A 24,501-nucleotide genomic window follows, 5' to 3' on the forward strand; every position below is an offset into this window, starting at 1 on the left:
AGAAGAGAGTTGAAAATACGACGCGTAGCGGAGTATTTTTGACGAACTTCGAGGTGTTGGGAAATGTGCTCAAAAACTGTCTTGACTGTTTAATACATCTTCTAAATCGAAACTAAACCTGAGGAAAAAACAGATGAAAAAAAAATCGTAAAAATCTACGTATGCTAAAATATTAGGATCAATTATCCAAACAACGCGAAGATCATGATTTCCTTTGTTTAAACTTGATGATTATTATTACGTTGATTGATGATTATTAATAAGTTTGTCCGAGAATATAAACTGAGAAACGCGATCCAGCTGTTAGGAATTCATTTCTTCATTTCTTATTTTCTACAGATTGAAATAGTAATCGTTAACCCTGCCTGGTAAGTCTACTCCTTGAAAGCTTGAAGGTTAGTAAAACGAGTCGTCTTTCGTCCAGTCATGTCTCAAATAAGAAATTCAATCATATAATTTCTCAATAATCCAACTGAAGTGAGCCAGTTCGTCTTCCTTGTATCATTTTAATACCGGTAAATTTATAATATGGGCTATTTTGTCGTGATTGAAATGTAACAGAGAACCAAGCTAAAACATGTGATACTTTTCCCAGCCTAGTTTTTCAGCGAAAAAGCTGATATCGAATAACCTCATTTATGGCAAATATTTTTAGTAGCGTTATATATTCAATGATACACTTTCGACCATGTGGACTTCATTGATTATTGAAAATTGGCTATCAAAATTGGGTTTGAAAATGTACTGGCAATGATTATGAATAATATGCATGTGTGGTAGGAAGTCTAAGACAGATTGATCGTCTCTGATCATTTAGCGACTACGTTAAACCCAAAATCATCGTTAAACCATTGACTTTTTGAACTCACGTATTTTGAAGCATTGAGGTAGGTTATTAACGATTCGTTTCGTTTTGTTAAAGAAAGCTGAACGATAACGTTGAGCAAAAAATGAAACGTCATAATTTGCTATTCAGCTACTTAAAATATAAAATATAAATATTCATTCGAGGTGTGAACTAGCAATAAATTAAACATCGCTATCAAACTCCTTGAAAAGGTTAGTAAAAAGGGCAAGGTTTGACTGAAAAATTGGACAGGAGACTAATTCCAAAAAGAGCGCTTCCAAAATCTAGATTTCAATTTTTATTTCATTTTCTCGATCGACACCCGCGAGTGAACAAACGAGTTGCTGGACAACGGACCTCGACAACGCAGCTGAACCGAAAACATGTAGTGCAGCAACGGTGCTCGCAGAACATGAATGTACCAAGGCATCCTACCAAAAATCGGCTAACAAATTATTTAAGTAGATACTACATTCAAAATAGTTGGATTACATGGCACTACTTTCAGTGTAACAACAGTGACTGTCAAGTAATTTACACATACATGGCACTATTTCCAGTGTAACAACAGTCAAGTAATTTACACATATTTCGCTGAAGAACTAGTTCCTAGGAAACGCAGCACCTGCGTATACATCAACAGCGATAAGAAAGGCAACATTTTTTCATTCCAATGTTATATTTCGAATGACCCAACACCTATTTCTTAAAACATTACCATTATCTTTTTACCCATTATTACAACGAATAAATATAGTAGGGAATTTATATCTTGCTTGCATTTTTATTGTTTTACACAGTGATGAGGTGCAGCGGATTCCAGCTGACGGGTGTACGAAAGAACAGGCGACTAGCACTGTTTGTGTTCCTTGGGATTTTTATTTTGGCATTTTGCATCCTTCTCCATCGAAACAAAGACACTGCTTCCCACATAAGCAGAATAAAGTCATCTACAGGTACACTTAGTAACTTTCTCTATTGCAATCGATCATGATTTTAGCCTCTGCGGTGTATATACCAACTTGTGCATTTTATCTTATTTCGTGCTCGTGTGTCACGTTTTTCTCGTTCGGTGTTACATTTTCATTTCGGATTTGTTGCTGGGTTTTTATTGACTCTTTGAGTTGTTTCGGTCGAGTTTCTAGTTTCCCCACGCATTCTCTTATCACATGGACCGAGTTATGCGTTCACTGCCACGGATACCATATATTTACAATGTACACACCATCTGGAAGCATACATCTTAAGGACGATCGCGTGAAAATTTTCTAGTCCATAGATTTTGTTTAAATTTTTACTGCAGTCAGATAACGAGTTACTTGTGTCAGAAATGCAAAAAAAAATTGAGGGTCACCGACTTCGTTTCAGAGATTAAGCGTGTGGAAAACTACCCTGATTTTGAAAAATTGGCGTACGTAATTCAGCATGGTCTACACTGAGGGGTTTGTAGTTTAAAATATTGAAGGTTAGTCACGAAGGCAAACGATGTTAGTCATATTTTGCAGAAGTGGGATTGTTGCGTAAATTATTCCAAATATTTTGCCAACGTTTTCACAAAACTTAACCCTTCAAGAGGCAATAGAAACTACCGAACAGATAAACAAAGAACTGAAAAGAACGGAATTCGATGGTGCATTGTGAAATAAATTCAAACTTCTAGTCGATAGTTTTTCTTCATTTTTTTCGCTAAACGAAGAAAATCAGCAGAGAAAATGATCCATTGAAAGAAAAATAAGGGTCACCGAAGGTCCAAGATCGTTAAATCCAGGCAAAGCTATAACAATAGCCATCTGCCCTATCATCGTTCATTTCATTACTTAGCGCGCGCTCTCATCAACCTCGTTCCCAAGGTCTTTTCCTTGGTCTGGGGGCGAGGTGCCTGTGAAGGGAATTTAGATAAAGTTTTGAACGACTAGTAGATTTATACTAAAACAATTAGATTATTCGCTCTCGATTTCTATGCGTAATAGTTGACGAGGGCTGTTATCACGCTATAGAAATCTCGAGCTCATAATCTAATTGCTTAATAGTATACGAGTAGCTCAGCTAATCATATTGCAGCATTTGCATTAGTATGCTAGTAGAATTTTCTAATTAAGAATTGGTTCATGCTTAGCGTGCGTATATCGAGTAATGGACGCACGCGGGAAGTTTGGAGAACATGCGTACGAAAGAAGGGTAAGAGTTGCTCGAGGCGACAGCCTCGAGCAACTCTAGCTTCTTGAGTGCTCTCCAAACTTCTCAAGTGCATCAATTCTTTTATAACATGGCGACAACAACTAGGGCGCTGAAACATGTTTTATTTGTGATTGACCTCAAAGTTCTCACAATGCACGGTGAAGAAAAACAAAGGTCATTAGGATCTTGACACGCCACAATCAGCTGAGGAATGGTTGAGCGAAAACCTTTAACCTGGTTTCTAAAATTGTCGATGAAAAATTCTTTAGAATAATCTTCACATTGCCGAAAGTTAAAAAGAACTTGCGCTAAACTCGACGGAAATTTTGCTGCACACGTCATCTTATACGCGCACGGCCGTGCGTACATAGACACTTCGTTCATGATGGCTCAATAGGAAAATTAGATAGAACTAGCGCGCGCGCTATGCTATAAATTAGACTAGTGCAGGGGGCTCGTAATTGAGTGATTATGGTAAACATTGTGTTAGCGATGAAGACCTTTAATTTACTGGCCTATTAGAGATAATTGTTATCATCCAGTTTATTTTTCACTCTTTCTTTATTCTCTAGGAAATTGGTGGAGGCCTTGGCAATTATTTATTACCAAAGACCCACTTGTTAGTAAACTGAATTTTTCACGGCTTTGGAACCAGAGGTTGACTTATGAGCAACGTAAAGATAGAATCTGTGGCAAAGAATGGCAAGCTAACTACACCAATCTTCACAAAGATATTCTGCAATCGCGGCGGCCTCGACGGTTTATTGTTTTTAGCTGTACTGTGGAAGGATATAAATGTGCAGGTTATGGCAATCGCTTAGGGGGCATCGCCTCACTTCTGTTTCTCTCTATTTTAACGCAAAGAGCGTTGTTAATTGAATGGGACCAGGAAATGCCTTTGGATACTTACCTTGTCCCAAAAGGGATCGAGTGGAACTATTCAACGGAGAATATAAAAGATCTTGACACAAGAATACATTTCTTGGGGAAGCAAAATCGCTTCAATACGAGGAGGAACGATGTGCTCAATCAATGGGAAATGAAAACAGATTTTGTTAGCTGGCTTCTGCAGACAAACATTCAAGCTTATTTTGACCGACCTGTTGAAAAAGTGCTGTCAAATTGGTATTTTGCAGACTTCTTATTGGAAAATCCTTTTTTAGGACAAAATGTTGACGAGTTGGGAATCAGGAGGGAACGCTCTCGATACTCACTCATAGGTTGTGCTTTTGATTTTCTCTTCCAGAAGTCTCGCGAACTGGAAACCAGGCTTGACGCTGCAAGACGATCGCTCGGTCTTGCAAACCAGGCTCCTAAGCTCGGGCTTCAAATAAGAATGGGGGATATATCTTTACACAGAGGCTTGCTGAAAAACAACCACATTGACTTCAAGCGTTTTATGAATTGTGCGCGAGTGTTCGGCCAAGCCCTCGCGAGGCGAAAAGCAGACACTGTAAGGGAACCAGTTAAGTGGTTCCTAGCAACAGATGATACTGCAGTTAAGCGATACGCACTTAAGAATTACCCTTTAAATGCAGTCACGCTAAATATAACTCCTCAGCACATAAATTCACTCACCAAGACGACGAATTCGGAGAAGATAGAAGGCATGTTTGGTGTTATAATGGATCATTTTTTATTGTCTGAGTGTGATTTTCTTATTTTGTCCAAGAGCACATTTGGAAAAACAGCAGCCGCGTTATTTTTTCATTCAGAAGGAACATCGATTTACGAGGATGTTTGTGGGGAACAATTAAGGAAGGGCATGACGCCCAACCTGCGCACACTACATCAGACTGACGGCTATTTCTGGAAACACCGAAATTCCTCGAATTAGCGCCTAGTCCGGCAATCTCAAATCTAAGATTAGGCGGGGGGCAGTTCACCATTCCCGTTATACCAGCTTGTAGGTCAGCCATTGAAAGACACAATTTTGATAGACTCAAATTAAATTGAAATTTCGTTGACTTGAACATCACAACAAACGACAAATGTGATTTTAACGTAACTCAGCGCAGACTCTTTGAATCGACGATCTCATGTATGCACTCAATTGCTTTATCACGAGACTGAAAATTGTTTTTGTTCCGTTCAGTTGTTTTCTTTTTGGTGTCGGAATTTTATTATGCATTCTGTCCCTGGGCTAGAATTAATTTTTTGCAGCAGGTTTTAGAGTTGAAATGTTACTAAGATAAAGAATTGGGAATGGGGAATGAGAAATGGGAAATGGAAAATGGTGAATGAGGAGGCAATTCGCACAAAAATAAACCTTGACTGTTTTCGGCCTCGAAAGAAATCCGCAGTTTTCGCACCTCACTGAAGCGTCTCTCGACATGGCCATGCCACCAACGGGGCTACAATAGCCACAGGCAGACCACTCTATGTGTTCGTGGTTAATAATTGTTTTTATTATATGGCTGTGTCTCACAAGGACTGGGAACTACCGAATTCACGAATTTGATTGGCTGAAATCGATATTGACCGCGGTCTAGATTTTCCCATCTAGAACGGCCTCCAGACCGGTTTCATTTTGCGTTGAAAAAGTAGCAAACTAAAATTAAAAAATGTTCACCATTTTCTTTTATTTTCTTCTCAATCATTTATGAAAGTGCCAAAAAGCCTGATGACAAAAAAAAAAAAAAAAAAAAAAAGTAAAGAGGACGAGCAAATCTCGGCAGGTTTAAGTTAAGCTCATCGCCGTTCGCAAGCAAAATGTCAGCTAGTACAAACCAGTTACATTAAACGAATTAAAGTTTTCTTCTTTGCCATATAATAAACATCTTATTAACCGAGCTACGTCGGTCTGTATGGGAGAATCTTGACCTCGGTCGTGTGTACAGACCTCACTGCGTTCGGTCTGTATTCACGACCTCGGTCAAGATTCTCCCATACAGACCTCCTGCTCGGTTAATAAGAGCTAAATATGAAACAAGCAGAATCTATGAGGGTTATGAATAAAGCTCTGAAAATTGCATATCGAAATTTCATCTCGGTCTGAATATCCCACTAAAGTAAGATGAAACGTTAATCAACTCGTGTGGTGTTTTTTCGCCCTCCTGGGCCTTCTGATGGGTCTTTTTACAAAATTACTTTTGGCCGGAGACCGGTAAGACAAGAGAGGGAGACGAGCTTGTTTGCGATTCATTGACTCGTTTTAAAAATTTACGTTTTTGTGTGAACTCGTACGCGTAATTAAAATTTTTTTTTTGGGGGGGGGGGGGGAATTTCAGATAAAGTAGAAATCTTGAATTCGGTGTAAAAATATAATTTTGGACAAAACAGGCCTTTGAAGGTCTACAGTGACCTTAATGAGCTAGCTTTTTTTTTCCTGTGTCTGCAGTGGATGTGTACGCTTGAGATTCTTTCGTGATTTTTATTCACAAATTGTGTACATGCGCGCAAAGATCCCAACACTGCACACCAAAATATTGCGTTTTTCCATACCATCAAATACGGGTGCATAAATGGAGCCGACATTTGATCAAGAAATAGAAGAAATGTACCATGAAAGTGCGGTAGTAGATGAAAGTGAAGAATGATCATCGCAGTTAATTTCCAATTTAAGCAATTGGAAAGAAGAAGCCTGATCATTCTTCACTTTCATCTACTACCGCAGTTCATATATGAATTATTTCGTATAAACTTCACATCGTTTCACTCCTCACGGGAAGTTATGAACTCAATTAATTGACCTCGCTCCCAATGTGTGGCTTCATAGCTCAGTTGGTAGAGCATCGCACCGGTATCGCGGAGGTCACGGGTTCGAATCCCGTTGAAGCCCTGATTTTTTCAGGCTTCTTCTTTCCTATTCCTTAAATTGGAAAATTAACTGCGATGATCATTCTTCACTTTCATCTACTACCGCAGTTCATATATGAATTATTTCATATAAACTTCACATCAGAAATGTACCATGTTTCTATCGAGTTTTAGTATAAATCTACCAGCGTTCTATCACGAATGCCGTTCTCTGATTCGCTACGCTACTCACTATCTATTCTGCGATAGATGGTGAATAGCGTAGCAGTGTGCCCTTGTTAACAAAATGACGGCCGCTTCTTGGCGTTTTCGAAGTCTCTGTGAACAGGGTTTAAATTAAGTGATGAACGACTAGTAGATTTATCCTAAAACAATTAGATTATTCGCTCTCGATTTCTATCCGTGATAGGTGACTCGGGCTGCTCCTTCGTCAACTATCCCGAGATAGAAATCTCGAGCTCATAATTTAATTGTTTTTTAGTATAAATCTACTAGCGTTGTATCATGAATACTGCTCCTTGATTGGTTACGCTATTCACTATCTATTAAACAAGTAGATTATTCGCTCTCGATTTCTATCACGTAATAGTTGACAAGGGCGCAATGAGTAGCGTAGCCAATCAGAGAACAGCATTCGTGATAGAACGCTAATAGATTTATACTAATCTGTGATAGATAGTGAGTAGCGTAGCAGTGTGCTCTTGTTAACAAAATGACGGCCGCTTCTTGGCATTTTCGAAGTGTCTGTGAAGAGGATTTAGATAAATTTTTGTACGAGTAGTAGATTTATACGAAAACAATTAGATTATTCGCTCTCGATTTCTATGCGTGAACTATCACGCGATAGAAATCTCGAGCTCATAATCTAATTGCTTAATAAAAACATGATTTTTAACCAATCAGCGCGCGAATTTTCCTAGGGCTGTTTTAAGCCTCGCATTCATGTGAAAAATCCTTTGCCTGGAAACATGATTACCAGGCTTAGGATGTACAAAGTATTGTTATTCAAATTTGGGCGCCTTTTATGCAAAGGTCTATTTGCAATGCAGTGCAAATTAAAAATAAACGATAAATTGGCCTGCTCCCAGCCAATCATAGCTTGTGCTTTGATTTTCTCTTTCAGAAGTCTCGCGAACTGGTAACCAGGCTGAATAAGAATGGGGGATATATCTTTGCACAGAGGCTTGCTGCAAAACAACCACATTGACTAGAAGGGTCTTTTCGATTGCGCGCAAGCGTTTGGCGAAGCCCTAACAAGGCGAAAAGCAGGCTCTGTTAGGGAAACAGTTAAGTGTTTCCTAGCAACAGATGGTAGTGCAGTTAAGCGATACGCGCTTAAGAATTACCCTTTAAATGCAGCCACGCTAAATATAACTCTTCAGCACATAAGGTACAACAAAGCGCTCACTGAGAAGACGACCCCGGAAAAGATAGAGGACATGTTCGGTGTTGTGATAGATCATTTTCTACTGTCTGAGTGTGAACAGGCCCTTTGCACGATCCGTTCATATGGTACACAAACTCTTTGGGCCTGCAAAGCCATTTTTTCTTTCATTTTATTAAAAACAGAGAGGTGTATAGGCCTGAAACTTCTTGTGTAAAGGGAACCTCTATTGAACAAAACAGCTCTGTAATCATAACGCTTGAGATTTCGCCGCGGTTTTCCGGGAACTTCGAGAAACGCCGGCCCCAGACCTGAAAGACACGACGAATGAAACGTAATAAAATTCCCAAGGTAAAAATTTAATAATCTGTTCATCTAATCTAAATTTGTCCATATTTTTATTCCATTTATTAAATAATGTATATCACATTTCCATTTTTTTTTTTTACAAAATAAATAATTCAAGATGGCGCTGAATCATACTCTCATATTCAAGTAACCATTTCAGTGTGACTCGTATCTCTGTTGTTCCTGATATATTACTGTGTATCAAATTTTATTCCGAACGACTAGAAGCAAAAGATTAACAGCGCGAGTTCTATAGCGACTGCACCGATAATCGTTACTGTAAAAGCTCTTTGTTCTCACTCATCGTGTTGTTTCGGCTACGCGCCCAGTTTGTTAGGGTCACGTGATCTGGAAGAGAGATGATCCTTCACAGTGACGTCACCAAAACAAATCCGACCGAAACTGGGGTATACAACAGCCATATTAGGTCGGTGATGTGATATCGATGGATATCAAGACTGTAGACATAACTTCTGATTGACTAGCTGCGAATTTGGGTGCCGTAATGGAGTTATCAACTGTACAAATAACTTTCAAAACTAAGACTTTCAAATCCAACAAATTAACTAATATAGTAGTGAGCTTAATTTCCCTCTTAACAAATATATCAGAGCTCCTTTTGCTTCTATAAAGAAATGTATAATGAAGAAAACTTTAGAGAATTGGTGTCAACATAACTTATTTGGCCACAGCAAGTAACTTTTCCGTCTTTGTGTTGGAAACTCTACACTACGTACGAATACTAAAATATCGATTTTTGAGAAATTTAACCGGATGTTAGCAAGACTACCCGGTTAATTGCACTCGCTTTTCCTTTTGTCTCGAAACACCGGTGGCGGTCTACTTGGTAAATACTGACAACTGAACAAACAACGAAGACGACCTCTCTCCTTTCTAAGAGTAAAAAATACCGATCTCCTAGAAAACGAAACCCATTGCAATAAATAGTCACGCCGTCTGTTTGAGTATTTCGCTGGCCTGAAGCGTCAGGCATCTCCCGCCCTTAGCCTGATCCCGGGCGAGAGGTTAGGCGGTAGATTAGTCAAGGGATTAGGCTCAGGGCGATAGATGACTGACATATCAGGCAAGTATTTCACTTGCTGAGCTCTAATCAGTAGGACACTCACTGGTGTTTTGCTGTTCCGTCCTGTAATATCAACAAGAATCCCTTATCCTAAAACACTATTTGCTGAAAGAAACAAATGATAAAAAGTTCTTCTTGTCTTACTCGCGAAATCAGACGAGACCACGTGATTTTCCAACCTCCATATCAGACTTTTTTTCCATCTGGTCCATTACGTCTGTAAATAAAAATCAAACAAAACACGCGTCCCGGAAATGTAATGATCTTGCAGCTACCATTTTTTAGCCCAGTGGCAGCATGGACTAACTCTATTACGATGCTGTTTTGGCGCGTTGCAGTTAACTGTCGGCAAAGGCTTTTGGTGTCACTGTAAGAGCCAGCCAGTTTCTCCTATCTTCGGCCCTACCACTTCCGGGCTGTTTGCATACGCGTCGAGCTGTCACATTACTGAACAATACAGTGTGCGGAGGCAAGGAACTATCATGTCACGTATCTGCACTTATCACCGAATGTACTGTGTTCTAACGAATGGAAATTCATTCCCAGCGCTGTCTTGCTAAAACTGCTGTCGGACAATACAAGGAAGTCGCACTCCGACAAAAGGGTGTGGTCGAGAAGCACCCCTGTCATGCCCTCCATGGAGGGCTCGCGAAAATTAATGTGCTCAACTTTCACTGCAAGAGACACCACTTTATTCGGGTACGTTCTTAAGGCGTACTGTTTCACCTCGGTGTTGTCTGTGGCCAAGAACCACTTAATATCCGCGCGACTGGCGTTGTTATTCGATTGAATGATTGCGCTTTCTAGCTTTTTGGCGCACATGAAAAAGTTTTTGAAATCCGACGTCCTTTGATCCAAAGATCCATGGCTAAACGACGACGCATCCCCCATTCGAATGTGAATACCAATTCTAGGAACATTCGCATTGAGATGGAGAGATTCACGAGCCGCCGACAAAGTTTTGTCGAACTCGGCTGTTCTTTGGAACAAGAAGTCGAACGCGCAACCCACTAGAGAATAGCGATGGCCTTTCGCTTTCACACCTAACATGTTTGCCAAGCGTTCGGCAAACTTATGCTGTCGAAAACTCGGCGCAAAATACCATAAACTTGTGACTACCTCCACGGGCGAGTCTAAATACTTTTCGAGGTCAGTTCCCTCGAGCCAGTCACGGAACAGGGAAAATTTATCCGAAGATCTTTGAGAATCTCTGTAGACCAATTGGTGATCGCCCTTGCCCCAGTAGTGATAGTTCGTCTTAAGATGGCGCAGTTTGGAAATCGGAAAATTCCATTTGATGTTCTTGGGTTGAAGATATTCTGCAATGGGAACTGTACTTTTCCAATCTATAAGAAACGCGCGACCCGTTATAACTGCTAAGTAAAAGAGCGATGTGACAGCTCCCAATCGATTACCGTATCCACCGCAGCCGTACTTTTTACCTCCACAAAAATAAACAAGATATTTGGGTGGTTTTCGATTGTTTAGGATGTCGTCGTGAAGTTTCACGTATTCCTCTTGCCATTCTGAACCGCACAAAAGCATTCTCTGCTTTTTTTGCAACTGAGAAGATTCCTTGTCGTTTCCAAATGAGCTCAAGACACGACCAAGCTTAGACTTTTTGCTTTGAGGATCAAAAAGTTCACCAAGGTTCAAGTCACTGTTGCCGACTTCGATGTGCGCCGGCATGTAGTTTGGGAAACGTGTTCCTGAAATAAGACAATCGAAATAAACCTACTAAGATACAAGTTAACCTGATTTGGCACAGTTCCTGGAGACGCCGTATAAGCTACGAGAATGCCATAAATTGAACGACAAGGGGAAATCCCCTCTCTCAACCTGATATAAAGAAATTCCCCTAACCAATATTATAACAAATTCACTGGAACTACTTAGTAAAATTTATACCTTACTCAGCCTCGCAAAATGTTACGGATGCTGCCCGTCACGCAATTTTTTCTTCTTCGCTGTTTCCTAATGATAAAATTGCGTGACTGCCAAGTCAGGTATCAGAGAGCGCGAATAATCTAATTGTTTTAGTAGAATTCTAACTAAATTTTCTTCAAATAATGATTTCCAATCATTTTTCAACTTAGTATTACACTTCATACTTCGGCAAAATAGAGCAGATTTAATTGTTACTTGAGATTTGCAGTTGCGCACGCGCAGTATACCGGTATATACTCACCAGGATCGGAAAACCATACAACGTCTCCTTGGTACGTTATTAGGAACACAGAACATAATGCTATGAGAAGTAACAATACTCGCAACTTTCTGCCATGATTAAGCACCCGCCTCATCTCCTGACAGCACAAGGAACAAACCAGATGGACACGGTGGATTCTGCAAAAAAGTACAACATTATTAATCACCTTTATCCAGCGAGAGCTAGCCCGTCGATGTGGCCGTCTCTTTCGCTCTCGGCCGCTCTGGAGGTTCAAAATCTTGAGAGGACGAAAGTTAAAGAAAGCGGAAAGAGATATGGCGGAGGCTGAACTCGCACGCTAAAACGACCGCACTCCAGTCGGAAAAACGTTTTGGGACAAGCTTCTCAAGCTCATTAGTAATTCATCAAGTGCAAACAAAGAAAATCACAACCGTGAATGAGGCTGGATAGCTGGTCTTAATTAGCATAAATTTAAACGATTTTACCTTTCCGTTTACTCGTTAGTTTTTGTTTCGATTGGGAAGATATATCAAACACTCGAGACAGTGTGTCATCGGCTATCCAAAGACCTCGAATTTCATCAAAAATACTCCGTTGCGCGTCGTATTTTCAACTCTCATCTCGGTGTTCGGATATCCCGATGAAACACTGTCTCTCGTGTTTGATATATTACTTACTTCACTGAGAGTGATCCAAGTGCTGTAAAATTAATTCTTAGCAGAAAGCATGAGAGAAGTGAACGGCAGTAGTGCTTAATTCGTAGTCGAACTCCAAGGTGAAAGGATTAAATTGTACTGAGTAAATCCGCTACGTAGAAAATAGATCAAAGTCACTGCGGTGAATATGTATGAAAACGGTGAAAAAGATTGAAAACAAAACGGTTAGTCCTTCTGCTGTCTTTTAAAGTTCCTGTTCATTTGACAGTGCCGAGTTATAAAAGCGGCGCTATTCACTTTCAAAAAGATACTCGGTGACGGCAGATACATGCAACGAAAATTTTGACTTGATTTGTCTTTCGATGCTTGTGCCAAAAAGCAATCCACTCAAGCCAGTTATAAAAGATGTAATTATCCCCCAAAAATGTTTAATTCGTTTACTGAGGTTTCGTCTTAATAATTGCACTGTTATCACTCTATATTTGATTATGATAACAGTGCCTAATTTCTTCGCATAATTCGTTTTTGTTTATCTCTTTGTAAAACGCACGAACGAAAGCCGGAAGGGTTGTCTCTTGATGAGCCCAACACCGGGTTCAACAGCTTCATAAACATTCCATACAGTTGCCTGTCGTACTCGACGAAATATCACACAAAATCAACTGTCCCAAATCAAGCCACTGGTGATAACCACGCTACAAATTCAGTGGAGAGAGAGCGCGATGAAGGGGCAACTTAAGATAAAACTGGCATTTTTTGCTTCATTATCCAAGGTATCACCGATAACCTTTCATCTGTATCGTTGTAATGATGATCCGAAATATGACGCCGGCGAAACAGAAACCGCACGAAAAGGGATCAAGGCTGTTTCGACACTGTTTTGAAATCCTAAACAAGCTAATAAATAATCACATTTTTCCACTATAAATCGCAACACAAAGTGACAGCACTGTCATGAACGAACGTTCGGCAACGATTTCAGTTAAATCTTACTGAAGCGATCTTGTCAACTGAAGTCTTGAAAAAGAGAAACTTAGCAGTTGTACTTTTTGTAGTTTCGCCATGTTATGAAATCGGTTCGCACAATCTGAGGAAGTTGTTTGGAATTTTCAAGTTTTTATGATTTCCGGCAATGCAATAACATTTGTCTTGCGATAACAATAGAATAGTAAACAAGCACATATAATGAACTGATTCAATAAAATTACAGGAACCAATCTGGACATGTTATAACAGTGAGACTTTGCACTCATTATGAGGGGAAACGTTATCCGTTAAAAATATAAAAGTTCAAATCGAAACCTCCGATTTGAACCTTCAAACAACAGACTAGAGGTAGCTTTCGAGAAACAGCTTCTTCTCAAATTGATAAGAAAATTGTAAATCATTATTCAATACACAACTCAAGTGAACAACAAATTAAAACAGGAAGACAGAGATCTCAGTTTTCAGGCGTTTTTTTCGCGAAGATTTCCCATTGCATTGTTGACGTTTCACTTTCTCTTTTTTCGAGTTCGAATTTCCAAAGCTCGATTACGGCGGCCTGAAAAAATATATGTTGATATTAATATTCTTGAAGGAAGGAAAGTTGAGTTTCATATCGCTTACACCCAATGTCGAGGAATCACGGTTGTTTTGAAAGGAAACAAGCCCGTGAGGTCGGCGTCGCGACAAAACTAACAAAAACAAAGACATCTCTGGGGATCACGCGAAAAGTATCGAGTGAATATTTCCTTTATTAACTCAAGTATCTCGAGAACAAAGGATGCAATAAAAAGACCACTGATTTCTTTTTCTCTTTCTAAAGTGTTGTTGTTTTTCTTGCATTCTGTCAACGAATATTGTGTCTAAATAGATTAGCAAGCGAGATGTGGCCATGCTGGGAAGATACAAAGCCCAACTTCTTTACATCAACGCACTTTGAGTGTTCAGAGCTCAGCTAATTATCAGCTACTCACTCAGTTGCGATTATACATTCAATTCAGGACGAGTTTACAAGAAGCGTTTTATCTACTACACTCTTAAATCTAGAGATAATTTTCAAATTGTTTCTTACGAACGTAGCACAAAGTTGATAGAAATCGATACAGAACCAACCGGCATCTCGGGATCCAAGCGCCGCCTACGCGCATGAAATAACAGAAATCATACCTCCGTACGTAGTTCAGAGCTTTCTTTGACAGTTACCCGAGTTCATTTAGCAATTATCCATCAAGCGATCGCTTAGATTCAAACCATTAGAAACACGACAGGGCAAAAATGATCGGCGCTGAACCAGCGCACAATCGCGTGCCATGAACCGAGCGCCCGCTGGTTACTAAAGGCGTTGCACACGCGAAGAATGCAAATTTACACTTCCAGCTGACAGAAATACTACATTACCGTTAGTAAATCGGGCTTGGCCTCCCAGTGAACCAGCGGGAAAACCACGGGAAATCTTTTCTTCTCTCTCTGACGTGCGGCGAGGCAGGTTTAACCGCCGACTTGCCCACTTCTGTAATCTGTTTGCTTTTGCAAACTGGCTCGATTAACAGTTTCTCTCGGACGAGAACTTAATCCGGTGCTAATACAATGAAAAGATTTACGGGCCAAGAGGTGAAAATAAACAGAAAGATGAGGGACAAATCTGCCATCACTAGCCGAAGGTCAAAGATTGCGATTGCTCCTCAAAGAAAACACGAGTAGGTTTGAGAAAATAACACTGAACGAACAGATAACGAGGACAAAAAATATCTCATCAGGTAAGGCTTGATATGCTCTTGATTCACAAGCAAATTCTCAAAACGATCATAAGAAGAAACGTACGCGAATTGGTAAGGAGAATTCAGATATTTAGCGCTTTGCAATTATGGAGTTCAAAACTGTTCGATTTTTCTTTTAGGGTTCGCGTTCCCTGCAAGCTATATCAGCTGAAGTCGAACCGTTGTTTGGGAAATTAGGCAGTAGGAATTTTTTTTTAATAATTGGGTTATTAGACTCCGCAAAATCCACTAACTATGGCATCGAGTTAAAATTTTCATGGAAAATTCCAGCAGTGCCAATGCTGGGGGTCTGTCTGGTTTCTTACCCGACTACGCTGACAGAAATGAACTATGGGTATCTGTTATGTTTTACCTTAGAAAAATAAAGGTCTTCTTTTCAAAAGCGCTCCTATATGCCCGCAATGCATTACGGCCTTGATCACGTTTTCCGTGAGTGCGGATTAATTATCGTAATAGCATTACGAGTACGAAAAATTTTGTCCCACATAGCGAACAAATCCAATTTGGTTTGTGAAGTACATGAATCAACTTGTCCAATATTGCTACTTTTTAATTTTATTTTTCTATCAGGAATAACGTGAAAGGGCAAAAAGAAAACTACAGAAGTAAGCCAAAATGTGAATGCCAAACCCTAATTTTTGATTATATGAAAAAGAAAGGAGCATTTTGCACGATTTTTTTCCAACCAATGTTTGTTTCCCTCGGAGATTCGAAAAATCGAGATTCCACTACACTTTCTAAATCGCCAAACATGTTGTTCCACGATGGAAATGGAAGTTTTTTTTTTTTTCATTATTTTTTTTCGGGAGGTGAAGGAGGGAATTCAAGCTGTAGCTAGCGAACCGAATAACATGGCTCCATAAACACAGACGACTCGGCACAGGCATAACTCTTCAACGGAAATATACTATATAATAAATAGCTTTCACATGTTAATAAACAAATAGGTAAATATCAGATAAGTAAAAACGAGTAAGTAAAACATCTGAATGAGACAAGAGGGTAACTGAGGAAAGCACACAAACCTGCGCAAACTAATTTCTGCAAACAAAATTTCTCTTTTGACCGTTTGTATCAACGAACGAATGACACAATTTCCGCCATCCTTCCAAGAGCAAGGGAGGTAATTGCACCACTAGCAATTAACAACCTAGAATGAAACGATTAGTGCAAATTTTAGATCTGCGTAGCGCTTTCCTTCAACCAAACCTGGTGACAATTGTGAGCATTCCAAAGTCATGTTTCGCTTCAGGATGATCTCGCTACATGGCGGCTGTGGAAGGACACAAGAAGCCGCGAAGATTTCACCGTCAATATCATTTGACATTTTTCTCATGACTAAGAATTTAATAATGTTTGATAATATTGGCTATTGTATATATTTAGATCGAGAAACGTTGCGTGGGACCATCAAAAGTTTACAAACTCAGGACCAAGTCTGGTGTTTTACATCATGAGATCGACGAGAGTGTTTCGTCTGACCTATCGGTAAAAATACCGATAGGTCAGACGAAACACTCTCGTCGATCTCATGATGTACAGGCAGAAAAATTAATGATCACGATCAATCATTTGAGTCATTACAATAGAATAAAAGAATGAAACTTCGTGATCTTAGTATCTATTCGACAAACTGAGGACAGAGGCCGGCTAGAGGGACAAATGCAGCCACAATGCGACCGGCCTTCACGAAAAGTCGAAACAAGCAAAACGTAATGCAAACAACGCTAACCTTAAAACATTCCAAAACAAGGTACCTGACCAGTTGACAGCTCATCGCCGAACGTATGAAGCTCGACAAACTTTGAGTGTCCACGCGTTTAGGATTATGAGCATCCGGTCGGCAATCCCTTGCCATTTAAAGACGGCAGTCTAAAGATCTGAAAACTTCCTGTAGATTTATAATTAGGACATAGCAAAAATACTGTTTATATCCATGTCGCTCTCTAGGAGAGCTTTTGCGCTGTTCCCTGGAGCCGCGCCACGTTTTAACTAACAATGATTAATCCAGTGTCAAAATTTCTCTACTTCCAAGAACCAAATTTAGTAGGAAGGTAATAAAGTATAAAGGACCTGAAAATCTTTGGAATGACGTCTGGATTAAAATCCATATTCTCCCACGCGATTTCTAGAAAAAAAATTCTACCGATCGCTATGGAGAGAACGCTGATACCAACGCGAGGAAAACCTCAAGTTTTCACTTTCGCAGAGGAAACTTCCTCTTGGCGCTAGCGTGTTTTCGATTTCTACGAGAGACAAAGGCTGCTATTTCAACAAGCCAAAAGCCGCCATTTAAAGAAATATCACAATAATTATTAGATGATAAGGGAAAAGCACAGTCACGCCCCGCCTATAAAATATCGTTTAGGTCAACTTCACTATAACAGACTGTCTGTCTGATGGCAAAAATCCACCAATAAGCGCTGGATTCTTGTTCAAGACCCGAAGCGGTTAGAATCTGATTTCCTTGGAATTCTTTTTGACTTGCTGTCACTCTAAGAAGACCTTGAAACCTGCCAGAGACTAAACAGTATGCGTAAAGATGAAGAATCTGACTTCTATACCAGATGGCAGAGTCGCACTGGCGGTTTCGAACACTGAGACCTTGAAATGAAGACCTGTCAAAAACCTTACTTAACACCTGTCACACTGAAGAAGAGCCTGAGACAACTAATAATAATAATAATTGTAAGTCAGGCTTATCTTTTAGAAAGTTTAAGTTTCTACTCTTCCGTCTCTCGCGACGCAAATTTTGATAAGGAAGAGAATTAATGACTGAAATTCACATGAAATTTACAATAACCGGCTAAGAAAGACATGTTTAATTTGAAACGTAAAGCTCGTTCCATCATTCCTATGATCCGCGTTCTCTGTTTCAATTTTATTTTTCTTGATTTTTTTTCCGCAGCTAAGGGTTTACTTAGCTCTGTTTCCATGCATTTGTTGCCTGCGAAGGCACAAACGCATGCTACAGTAAACTAATCTTCCTCTCCTTCTGATCTAGGGCTTTTAGGGTGACACACAGGCCATTTGTGTCACCAGACAGCGAATAAAAAACGTAGTTACATACACAAAAGAAGAGATGAGATTGCCGGGATCCCACTCCATTACTCACGGAGCCCAACACTGTCCACTTCTCTCAACGCCACTTTGATCCGCTTTTCAAATTTTGCTGGAGAAAGTATTTGATGAGATTTTGCTAGAGAAATATCCTCGAAATTTATTGCGACCCGAGAAAGTTTATGTGCGCGACATTTGTTTGAAAACGTTTGATCCCGTTGCGTAAATTGGCCCCTGGTTTAACAGATAATCCCACAAATCTTCTTTATTTTGTTTACGTAGTCCCCTCAAACAAAGTTTTATACTCCAATATTTAAAACACAAAAGAAAAATTGTTTTAGACAATAAAGGAATGTTATCGATAACTACAAAGGAAGGAAATGCTTAACACGTTGAGAAATTCAGCAGGAAAAGGTTTTATTTTTTAACATCATTTAGTAATCCGCAAATACGCAAGAGAAGTTGGGCACATCGCACGCACGTACACAACATAAAATACAACAAAACGCTGAATGTAACTTGTCAAAATAACGCTGTCGTCTGTTCGTCTCCAGTTTGACGGAACTCAAGGACACGGTCTTTTTATCAATGATTGACCGTAGCCAGTCGCTCCTTGCACCAGCAAGCTATTTAAAAACTATGAACACACTGATGTGCAGAACGTACCAATCGAGCAGCGCCAGCGAAATCGAAACATGCCCGCACAAGAAAACACTGTTTTCTCGCATGAGGTTATCGTTTAGCGCGTGAACAGGAGTATTATATTGATCTGTGACAAAAAAATTAACGAAGGCCACTCATTTGACCGAAGAGTTGAACCTGAACACTAACTGTGCAAAGCGGCAAACCACGAAAAAACACCCGTGTACGGGAGCGTCAGACAGATCGCTTTGTGTGAGAAAACCAATTTTGTTCACTGTTAAATGTCTTAGTTCGACCCACGGTTAAGTCTTTTTTCCTTAAGAAACTTCTGCTTGAAAGAGTTCAACTGAATATCCTGTAATGTTTCCCCGCTACATGTATTGCCTATAGTCTTCAACAATCTTGCAAAACTATAATTTAGCTGTCGGTTGTTTTATTTGCTCTCTTTTCGCTCTCCTCTCGGCTTTTTGTTATTGCGAAGAAACTCTTGACACAGCCGGGTTTTTTTTTCATACAGAGTCGTGTTGTTTCATGTCGCAAAGGTTCGTGAACCACGCTTTACGTTTTCCCTCAAAGAGGAAAGAGCAACCAGAAGACGCTTTGTGGTCCTCACCGTCAAAATAGGGCCTGACAAATCTGCAAATTCTTTACAATAACTATGCTTGGAATGACGCGCAACTGAATCGGTTATACTACTAAAGGAAAGTGGCCCCTTGGTTAGCACTCGGGACAGCCCTTTATTGAAGAGTAACACCGAGATATTGAATAAAAGCCACTATTGTTAATCCGCAACAGTGACGCATTTTTTTCCGAGGACAAAAAGGTGTCCGAAAGCGACTACTGATTTCGTGTCTTAATTATCAATTTATTTGTTCCCCTTCGTCTTTTAATTAAACCGCAAGTCGATACCGCATGAATGTTCCATAATGTTGAAATAATAACTAATAACTTTTGACGTGAGGGCGGCGTTGTTGTTAACCAAGCCTTTAACGACGGGGAAGAAAGAAAAAAAAACGCAAATTGATCAAGGCGCATAGCAAAGGGTTTACAAATTTCGAACATCCGTTTCCTAATCACGATTTTATCTATATTATGGTGATTTTGGCCCGTGAACTTGTAACGCGGTACTCGTGTTGTAGAAAAGGAGTTTATGATTAGCGACTCGGTCAAGAACACATGCGAGTGCAACGAGAAATCAATTACGACTCGAGCGACAACAAACGTGCTTCTAAAAGCTTCATTGTTATCGGTGATGATAAATGAATCTTGATAATGTTATCAGCCATCCAACAAACCAACCAAAACGTCTATAATGTCAACAAAAACGCTCGTATGGACCTCAAATCAGCTAAAAATCTAGTAACATAACACGGGAAATATTACCTTTTCAATCGGGCGATAAATCTGATATCTAGTCACTCTCGCTCCAAGGGTTTTAAAGAAAGACCACGGGATTTCACCAGCTACCGATCGTGACGTTTTATCTGTAGACCAGATTCCCTCCTCTTCTGTGTGCCTATGTCGCCAGAACGAAGGGATTTTAGTAGTCAAACCAGAGGGCAGTGCCCAGCCTGCACACTAACAAGGAGAATCACTTGCGGAATGCAAACTCGAGATTTCTCTAGGTATCTAGTTGCCTGAAGCCTGCAGTTTGTAAAGAGAATCCCGTCGACTTCGGGGCAGAATCTGTTTTTTGTTTCACCGAGAAACCAATAAATGAATAGGCTTACCAAAGCAATAGTCACGAAGCACAAACACAGTTTAAAGTACAGAACAAGCCGCCACGAAATTGAAATGTAAGAGCTACTGACGGTCAAGGCCGGCGCGCAGTGGATATTTCATTGTCTGTAGGAAAGCGAGTGTGTGTCGGAAACTCAACCACTGATCATAAGACAATTCCTGTCAAAACAGCGGCAAGTGTTGGGAGATATAAAACTGACATCTTAATTTAACTTTCTCGTTCCCAAAGCTTTTGCGATGTTTCATAATTTTTGTTAAAAAAAAACGGTAAACAGACTCGAAAAATTCTCAAAAACAAATAAACTGCGTCACTTGACCCGGTATTTCAATAAAGATTTACGTGACAGTTCATTGGCGATATGAAAACGTTTTTCTACCGAGCGCGCCATTAAGAAATCAAATTTTGCCGCACTAGTCACAGTTTACCTACAAAACAAAAGACGGGATATACGCAACAAAAAAGCAATTACCCTCTTCCGTTTTATAATGTGAAACGCGCCCTCGCCAAACTGCCATATTGTCACTGAAGTCATGCGGTAGAACACAACAATTTCCAATGACTACATACCTTTCGATATGTGGTTTTCCGACGGTAAAATCTGCGCGTTGCCACATAACACCATCATGTTGTCAGCATGATCTTTGCGTTGTATTTCGCTCCATATTTCGTGGAATGGATCGTTGTGACTGACCTAAACGCAGCGTAGCCAAATCATCAATATGAAACGGCCGTGCTTGTCAATATTCATTTATCATGCTCCACCGAACTCGTGCCCTAAAAGGCAACGTGACATTTATTAATAGAACCAAGACGTTTTAAATTGTTTATGTCTGTTTGCGATTAGCGGTGTCAAGGTTGACCCTTTGAAAGGGAGCATACTACGCTAATTAGCGTTTATTAAGAAATCTACGATTTCCAATCACGGAGTGAAAAATAAGGCCTTCCCGCTCAAATCTACCGCAATCACTAACTGAGTTTGCCACTGAAAGTACAAGTTAAGTTCAAGGCACTTAGAGCACTTTTCATCTTCCTCCTCGGCTTGCTTCCAGTCAAAACAATCGCCCACTTAGAAATCCATTGTCTGCTCCTCGCGGCCTCGACATCTTAATAAAATATAAAATAATTGTTTTTTAATTTCGAATCTTGCAAGAGGAAACATTTATTTTGCGCTACTGAGAAATCAATGAAACGCTTACCGCCTTGATCGTGACGATATTGCGACCAACCGGCCAAGAGGTGAATACTAGCCAGCCATTTGGACAGCCGGGCTGTCTATTAAAACTATAGATAACGTTCTTGTTTTGAAGAGAAAGTAAACAATTAGAACTAAGCATAGAAATCACGCCCAGAACATAAAGCAATATCGCTTCTGTGGTATTTTTAGTACATGTTTTCTCAATGGAAAACAACGCCAGATCGTTTTCGTAGAATATCTTTTGGAAGGCCTCACTCTCGGAGGACTGGAAAGCGTGATGCAAAATTGGAGAAAAGGGTCATCTTGATTAAACTTTCGTGATATGGAATATGGAATATCACAATGACCAATAAGTCGGTCTGTTGTTTTTGGAGTGATACAAATATCAAAAAAAAAAAAAAAAAAAAAAAAGCGGGCCAGCTGCGATCTTCGGTAAGGCAACAGCTGCTCGCAGCTCAGTAGTCGGTTAATACGATTTTCTATTTTCTCTCTAACCAGTCAGTCTTATTTCGGCGACTTCAGACCGCTAGTTTACTTATTACTTAAACACACACATCCGGCTAGATATAAAGCCCTAGATCCAAACAATCTGGGAAAACAACAACAACAACAACAATAACTACAAACTGAATTGATATTCTAACACTTTTTTCGCAAAAATGTCCTCCTTAAACGGTACCTCTGATTTTTCTACAGCCTGAAACGCAATGTTCGAGCGAGGAAAGCCTGAAGGCCACTTATTTTCAGGCTCCTGACTAACCTGCGTAGCTTGGCGGTTAAGCAACAGCGAGCGTGCACAAGGCGGCGAAGCCAGGCTGAATATTGAAACGTGGAATACTTTAACAGCTGTACATTCCACTTTTCGCTTAGCACCCAGGCCGGATGGGAGACTTTCAGAAGACCTCTCATTCTCTTCCCCAGTGCTCCTCGTTTTAAAATGTCGTTTCGCAGACCACGTGATCATAAGAAACGGAAGATCTGGCGACAAGAATGAAAACCTCTAAGGACAGACTTTCCTCACGATTCTCGAAGCAATCTTCTCTAATGAAATTACATGGCATTTTCACAGTCATCCAAACGATCAGTTTTCTGAGTTTCAAGCCTGGTCTTGAAATTCATTTTCATTGCCATTAGCCCTGCTATAGTTTTGAACCTGAGCGACAGGCATGCGCAAAAGAGTTCAGTAAAAGTGTAGTCTCGATACGTGCCAGTCACAGTTTCAACACTGAGATAGGTTTGAGTTTGCGTGTACTTTAGGTCTGTGCTGAACTTAAAAATTCCTTTATAACAACATGTAGCATTCAGCATGTTCAGAGTTGACAAAATCCAGCGAAATGACGAAGTTACAGAAGTTCAAAACAGTTCCAGCCCCCCCCCCCCCGCCCCTCTCAGGTTTAAAGGTGACACTTAATGGCGCCTCCCTAGGGCACAGTTAATTTTGTGTCCCAAGATTCTTGATGGAGTTTCCTTGGCTCCCAGACCCGAGACCGGAAACAAAATGTCTTAGTTTTCCGAGGGACCATGCAGTCATGAAGTGACTTGATACACAGCACAATGTAACAAAAGAAATCAGCACTAGGTCATATTTTGATGGCAACAATGCCCTACTATATATCCCAATAAAGATTTTGAAATGTTGCTTGCGCTCCTGTTTGTGCTGTTGTATGTTCAGAGACTTCTGCCGAGAAACAGTTTCATTGTTCCAATTGTTAGATATCACGCGACCGCCGAGTATGCCATAGCTCCGCGAGCTGGCCATGACAAGACGACATGGCATACTCCTGCAGGAGCGCAAGGCGAAAGCGCGCTATGCTTCGGCCAGGGCGCTTATATGAAGGGCGGTGAAACGAGCGGGTCCGAGCAAGAAGGTGTGATGTAGTAGACTGGGGTCTACTAAAACGAGCAGATTCCGCTTACTTACACTGGAACTTAGATTTCTGAAGAAATTCCACGAAACTCCCTTCTATATGAAGAAGGAAGGTGCATTTTTGCTCTGAGACAATGGGAAAGGTGAGTTTTTCAGGTTGCCGGAAAACAGGACTTCGTATTTTGCACTGTAAGATCTGCTTGCGCTAGTTGTACGCGTAATCTTTTGCATTTCTTCTGACTTGCGAATAAACGTTATGAAGCTCTTTACTCTGGTATCGCCGGTTAATTTGTACGTTTCTCAGAACAATCAGAATAATGCTTAATCATAACTAAAATCTGTTTTCGATCAGTTTCTTATTTGGCGAGCGGCAGGAAAGTCTCACGCGGACAAGTAGCTAATTTGCATAATGTAGGGCGTGCACTTTCAAGTCCGAGTCGGTGTTTTTAATTTCTCAATTTCTCTTGTCGAAGTATTTTTTTCCCCATCTTTTGTGCTGAGATGATGAGATGATGCGATAATTTTTGCCAACGCTAAAAGGCTACTAAGATCACGGTTTCTTCCTAGTGAAATTTTATACTGCGAAAATGAAGAAGACAAGGAGTTTTGAGAACTCAAAGAGCAATATAAAGCTGTTATTCGGGTTGATTGAAAAGTGTTACCGTAATTTTGCTGATTTAATATCTCTGCTGTCTTCCCACATTTCCAGTTAAACTTCTAACATGTTCTCAAATATTTATCAAATCAGTCAAACATACATAAAGCTAGAGATATTGTTTGAGTTCGATGTGCGTTTTTACACGAAAGA

General features: G+C 40.1%; 2 protein-coding genes across 7 annotated transcripts; one reads left to right on the forward strand and one right to left on the reverse strand.

The window, feature by feature from the left end:
- The first annotated feature begins 310 nt into the window (after positions 1-310).
- Positions 311-7,381, forward strand: LOC145464918 (uncharacterized). 2 transcript variants are annotated; one of them, XM_081448732.1, is made up of 4 exons: positions 311-395; positions 1,648-1,803; positions 3,598-6,524; positions 6,930-7,381. In XM_081448732.1, the coding sequence occupies exons 2-3, from the start codon at positions 1,650-1,652 to the stop codon at positions 4,860-4,862; spliced, it is 1,419 nt and encodes a 472-aa protein (XP_081304858.1). In that variant the 5' UTR covers positions 311-395; positions 1,648-1,649; the 3' UTR covers positions 4,863-6,524; positions 6,930-7,381. The 2 variants fall into 2 exon arrangements, with proteins under 2 accessions (XP_081304858.1, XP_081304857.1); XM_081448731.1 differs by lacking the exon at positions 311-395 and having other exon boundaries at positions 1,613-1,803.
- Positions 7,382-8,451: 1,070 nt separating this feature from the next.
- On the reverse strand, positions 8,452-23,201 carry LOC145464915 (uncharacterized). Of its 5 annotated transcripts, none has more exons than XM_081448729.1 (4): positions 21,199-23,201; positions 20,274-20,406; positions 11,789-11,946; positions 8,452-11,309 (listed from the first exon to the last, which is right to left on the reverse strand). In XM_081448729.1, exons 3-4 carry the CDS (start codon positions 11,901-11,903, stop codon positions 10,081-10,083), a joined length of 1,344 nt encoding a protein of 447 aa, XP_081304855.1. In that variant the 5' UTR covers positions 11,904-11,946; positions 20,274-20,406; positions 21,199-23,201; the 3' UTR covers positions 8,452-10,080. The 5 variants fall into 5 exon arrangements, with proteins under 5 accessions (XP_081304855.1, XP_081304856.1, XP_081304854.1 ...); XM_081448730.1 differs by having other exon boundaries at positions 16,214-20,406; XM_081448728.1 differs by having other exon boundaries at positions 14,809-20,406.
- Between the last annotated feature and the right edge of the window lie 1,300 nt (positions 23,202-24,501).

Source organism: Orbicella franksi, chromosome 13 (assembly GCF_964199315.1).
Source record: "Orbicella franksi chromosome 13, jaOrbFran1.1, whole genome shotgun sequence".
Classification (NCBI taxonomy): domain Eukaryota; kingdom Metazoa; phylum Cnidaria; class Anthozoa; order Scleractinia; family Merulinidae; genus Orbicella; species Orbicella franksi.